At 44.7% G+C, this 6,000-nt stretch overlaps 1 protein-coding gene across 1 annotated transcript; it reads right to left on the bottom strand.

Annotated features, from left to right (window-relative positions):
• Nucleotides 1-272: 272 nt before the first annotated feature.
• Nucleotides 273-1,510, bottom strand: LOC149461958 (uncharacterized). Its single transcript, XM_089677708.1, has one exon. The coding sequence runs from the start codon at nt 1,508-1,510 to the stop codon at nt 848-850; it is 663 nt and encodes a 220-aa protein (XP_089533834.1). The 3' UTR covers nt 273-847.
• Nucleotides 1,511-6,000: the final 4,490 nt, after the last annotated feature.

A 6,000-nucleotide genomic window follows, 5' to 3' on the forward strand; every position in this document is an offset into this window, starting at 1 on the left:
AGAATTAGTAGGGAATCTCCTTCATTCCAGATCCCGCCTGTTTCCATGAATTGTATACGGATTATTTCCTCACAGATAAAGTTCTGACAATTTGTACCGTTCTGGTGTTTTTGGTCCTCAGAAATGAGATCTGCCGTCATCAGACATGATGGATTTTCAGACATCTATCCCATAGTTTGTAGACTCTATAACTCTCCTACACACTGAATCATAGACACTGATTGGGGTTATTGTACCCAAGAAATGGCGCAGAATACACCTTTGTCTACATTTATAAGGAAAGACGATTTATTTGTAAAAACAAGTAAAAATGGTAAAAAGTGGTGTTTAGTACCACCAAAATAAATATCTATTTGTGTGAAAAAATTACACAATATAATTTGGGTACAATGTTGCATGACTGTGTAATTGTCATTCAAAGTGTGAGAGCGCTGATAGTTACCAGTCAGCCTGGGCAGGAAGGGGGGGTGGAAGTGTCCGGTATACAGGAGGTAGAAATATTTATTTTTAAACAGACCTCTAAGTGTTTGTGAAATCTCCCACCACAAAATGTACTCAGCCAATCACAGGGCAGGACTCCATTTTTATTCTTCTCCTGCTATCAATGGCCAACCCGGTCCCACACTTCATCCATGTCTTTGGGGACCTCTGATCTCCTTATGAACTGTTTCCTCCATGATGAAGATCAGCCATGGAGTATATCTGAGGTGTATATCAGGGTGTGCTTCTTCCCCACATGAGAGCTGGGATGTCCAGCAACATTCATCTAGAAGACATTTCCCGCACTCAAGGCACTAATACACCTCCAGGGTTGTGTGGGACCGCTAATATACAGGAAGACAGGACTTCAGTGAGGAACATTTCCCTCACTCAGGACAGGAAAGTGGCTTCTCCCTGTGTGAGATCGCTGATGTCTGGAAAGATGCCAATTCCGTGAAAAACATTTCCCACACTCAGGACAAGAATATGGCTTCTCCCCCGTGTGAGATCTCTGATGTCTGTAAAGACTGGACTTCTGTGAAAAACATTTCCCGCACTCAGAACAGGTATATGGCTTCTCTCCTTTGTGAGATCTCTGATGTGTGTAAAGATTGGACTTATCAGAAAAAGATTTCCCGCACTCAAGACAGGAATACGGCTTCTCCCCCGTGTGAGATCTCTGATGTATGGAAAGATGAGACTTGCATGAAAAACATTTCTCGCACTCAGGACAGGAAAACAGCTTCTCCCCTGTGTGAGATCTTTTATGCACATTAAGATGGGATTTATAACTGAAACATTTCCCGCACTCAGTACAGGAGAAGCTCTTCCCTGTTGGAAGGCCGGCCCGGTCCCGCACAGTCTGAGGTTCCTCAGGATATGAGGAATCTGATGGTCCATCTACACTGGGTGGTGCCGGATGGACATTGGAGGGAGCCGGGTTTTCTCCTGGACTATACTGTGTGATGTCCTCATCTTCTACTTTCCAGTCTGGAGACAAAGTGAGACAATCCTCGGAGGTTTTCCTCATCTCCCGGCCATGGACTAAAATACAAAGACAAAGAGGATTACTAGACAGGAGCTGATTGGTTCCCCCAAACCAGGACTCCGCCCACATCAGGCAGCTTGCTCTCTGAGGAGCTTACAATTCCACCCTCAAGGGAACTAGGAAATGGCTCCTCTGATCTCCTACCAGGTCATTTCTTTATTCATGGACCTTAGTCAGAGAGTGAGGAAATAATGATACATAAATTGTGTCTGCAGCACAGAGACAGTCATAGGGTTCTCTGACTCTGGATGGAGGGACATTGGGGGGAGGAGCTGTGAGGTCAGTGTGATGTCATAGGATTCTCTGACTCTGGATGGAGGGACATTGGGGGGAGGAGCTTTGAGGTCAGTGTGATGTCATAGGATTCTCTGCCTCTGGATGTAGGGACATTGGGAGGAGGAGCTGTGAGGTCAGTGTGATGTCATAGGATTCTCTGACACCAGAGGTCAGAGAGTGAGGATGGGGGGAGAACAACCAAGATGAAGACTGGACTGATCCTGAAGACCACCATCATTGGGGTATTGACTCCTCCCTCATTATCACTTTCTGTTTAAGGGTCCAAAGTTGGAGGATGTTATCACATTATTATCACCATGTAAAAGTCTGTGCTCCAATCACATCATCCGATATGTCCAGCAGGGAGGAAATGGGGGGGGGAACAGAAGTAAGGCCGATGTAATGTACAACGTATATAGGATGCCTAAGGTTTGAACTATATAATATCAGAATGATGCAACGTACAAGAGTATATAGTGCAGGGGTCAGGAGGATGTAATGTACAACAGAGTATATAGTGCAGGGGTCAGGAGTATAATGTACAACAGAGTATATAGTGCAGGGGTCAGGAGGATGTAATGTACAACATAGAGTATATAGTGCAGGGGTCAGGAGTATGTAATGTACAACAAAGATTATATAGTGCAGGGGTCAGGAGTATGTAATGTACAACATGGAGTATATAGTGCAGGGGTCAGGAGTATGGAATGTACAACATAGAGTATATAGTGCAGGGGTCAGGAGTATGTAATGTACAACATAGAGTATATAGTGCAGGGGTCAGGAGTATGTAATGTACAACAAAGATTATATAGTGCAGGGGTCAATAGTATGTAATGTACAACACAGAGTATATAGTGCAGGGGTCAGGAGTATGTAATGTACAACATAGAGTATATAGTGCAGGGGTCAGGAGTATGTAATGTACAATATAGAGTATATAGTGCAGGGGTCAGGAGTATGTAATGTACAATATAGAGTATATAGTGCAGGGGTCAGGAGTATGTAATGCACATCATAGATATATATTGCTGGAGTCAGGAGTATGTAATGTACAACACAGAGTATATAGTGCAGGGGTCAGGAGTATGTAATGTACAACATAAAGTATATAGTGCAGGGGTCAGGAGTATGTAATGTATAACAGAGTATATAGTGCAGGGGTCAGGAGTATGTAATGTACAACATAGAGTATATAGTGCAGGGGTCAGGAGTATGTAATGTACAACATAGAGTATATAGTGCAGGGGTCAGGAGTATGTAATGTACAACATAAAGTATATAGTGCAGGGGTCAGGAGTATGTAATGTACAACAGAGTATATGGTGCAGGGGTCAGGAGTATGTAATGTACAACATAGAGTATATAGTGCAGGGGTCAGGAGTATGGAATGTACAACATAGAGTATATAGTGCAGGGGTCAGGAGGATGTAATGTACAATATAAATTATACAGTGTAAGAGTCAAAAAGTTAGGAGTGTATTATCCTGTGCCTCTAATTAATGAATAGTGCAGACATATACCATACAATGTGATAAGTTATATACTATTAAAACCAGTTAAAATATATAAATATTAAACATTATTTCCGACATCTATGGAAGTCACAGTTAGACACCGCTATATACAGAGACAGACAATCTAACTGGGTGGGGTAAGTGGTACAAAAGGTAATAAGTCTGGGGGATGAGCTGATGGAAGAATTAAAAGTTTAGTTGTTAGTTGGAGGTGTGATAGACTTCCCTGAAGAGATGAGTCTACCTATGATATATTACAGACTAAATCCACCTGGAGACCCGATACAAGTTATATACGTAGTCTTAGGGGTCACTGAGGAAGTCCATGTGTGGACATTTCTACCTATGATACACTATATTGCCCCAAGTATTGGGCGGCCTGCCATTCCACACACATGACCTTTAATGGCCCCCCAGTCTTAGTCCGTAGGGTTCAATATTGAGTTGGCCCCGCCCTTTGCAGCTATAACAGCTTCTACTCTTCTGGGAAGGCCGTCCACAAGGTTTAGGAGGGTGTCTATGGGAAGGTTGGACCATTCTTCCAGAAGCACATTTGTCAGGTCAGGCACTGATGTCGGGGGAGGAGGCCTGGCTCACAGTCTCCGCTCTAATTCATCCCAAAGGTGTTCTATGGGGTTGAGGTCAGGACTGTGTGCAGGACAGTCAAGTTCCTCCACCCCAAACCGGCTCCTCCATGTCTTTATGGACCTTGCTTTGTGCACTGGGGTGCAGTCATGTTGGAACAGGAAGGGGCCATCCCCAAACTCTTCTCACAAAGTTGGGTGCATGAAATTGTCCAAAATGTTTCCTTAAGAGTTCCCTTCACTGGAACTAGGGGGCCAAGCCCAACCCCTAAAAAACAACTCCACACCATAATCCCCTTCCAACAAATTTTACACTTGGCCCAATGCAGTCAGGCAAGTACCGTTCTCCTGGCAACCACCAAACCCAGACACATCCATTGGATTGCCAGACACAGAAGCGTGGTTGGTCCCTCTAGAGAACACGTCTCCACTGCTCTAGAGTCCAGTGGTGGCGTGCTTTACACCACAAAATCTGATGCTTTCCATTGCACTTGGTGATGGAAGGCTTGGATGCAGCTGCTCGGCCATGGAAACCCATTCCATGAAGCTCTCTACACACTGTTGTTGGGCTCATGTGAAGGCCACACCAAGTTTGGAGGTCTTTCGCTATTGACTCTGCAGACAGTTGGTGACTTCTGCGCACTGTGTGCTTAAGACCATGCTCTGTCATGTTACGTGGCCTACCACTTGGTGGCTGAATTGCTGTTGTTCCCAGTTGCTTCCACTTTGTTATAACAGTTGAGCGTGGAATATTAAGTAGCCAGGAAATGTCCCGAATGGACTTATTGCCCAGGTGGACCACGCTTGGAGTCACTGAGCTCCTGAGAGCGACCCATTCTTTCACAAATGTTTGAAGAAGCAGTCTGCATGCCTAGGGGCTTGATTGTATACACCTGTGTCCATGGAGGGGATTGGAACAGCTGAATCACATGATTGGGAGGGGATTGGAACACCTGAATCACATGATTGGGAGGGCGGGGAAAATACTTTTGGCAATATACTGTAGTATATTTGCATGAAATTTGCACTTTTAGCACTTATTGATAAAGATGTAGGTGCAGCATTTTTTCTTTAGTATATTTATAGTGTAAGGGTCAGGACTCATATTATTGTATTCAGTAATCAGTGGAAGATTAAATGTTTGCTGTAGACAAGTTGCAGAGATCCCACACCGCTGCCTCCCATCTCCTGAGACTGCACTCAGTGACTTGGGGCTGAGATACTACAGACATATCCCTCCACCCGGCACAGCCAGCAGATAACAGAGCAAGTGGGAGAAATGGGAGAATTGTTCTGTCAGAGATCCTGTCAGCCCCAGGATAAGGGGTAGAAGACCCAATACACATGTCCCAGGTCAATCAACACCTATTGTGAACATCAACATTTTTCTGCCAGCTGAACCCCAGAACCTCCATAAATCCAGTCTAGAGACATAAATTGTGTCTGCAGCACAGAGAAGGAAGATTATCCGAGAGAAATCCAGGAATACAGGACGGGGAACACAGCTCAGGAAAGTGACCAGGGGATTACAGGCTGATATCACCCAGTCCCCGCCCTACTCTGGACCAATCAGTGAGCAGTATGGGTGGAGGAATGGATTTAGTGTTCATGACCCACCTGTGCTGATCTCTGTAGGAGTGTCCTCCTCTATAAATGTCCCCGTTATTCCATCCTCCTCCATAGACTGCTGATCATCCCTCACATACGCCTCTTCTTCTTCTGCTTTCACCTCAAATTCTATATCGATTGGATCTCCACTCTAAATCAAGGAAATGAGAGAAAATATCATCTGTATAATATAAAGTCACATAAACATCCACACATTGTCTCCATGAGTCCATGTTCTAGATGCTCCATCCCACCAACCTTGTAATAGTGAGGGATGGTGTGACCTTCCTGTGTGGAATCCCGGGAATACAGAGGACGGGGACATCTCTCTGGTGGGTTCCCATGACTGGATCCATCTGTAGGAAACACACACACTGACTGAATCCATTGTTTCTATGTGTTTATCAGATGATGGGGGATCTAGGTGGATCCTCCGTACTGCTCTCTCCTTTACAATAAAGTCTCCTCTTACCCGGTGATGTGAGGG

The sequence above is a fragment of the Staurois parvus genome, unplaced genomic scaffold, assembly GCF_062004578.1.
Source record: "Staurois parvus isolate SC_StPar_1 unplaced genomic scaffold, SC_StPar_1.0 ptg000191l, whole genome shotgun sequence".
Taxonomy (NCBI): Eukaryota; Metazoa; Chordata; class Amphibia; order Anura; family Ranidae; genus Staurois; species Staurois parvus.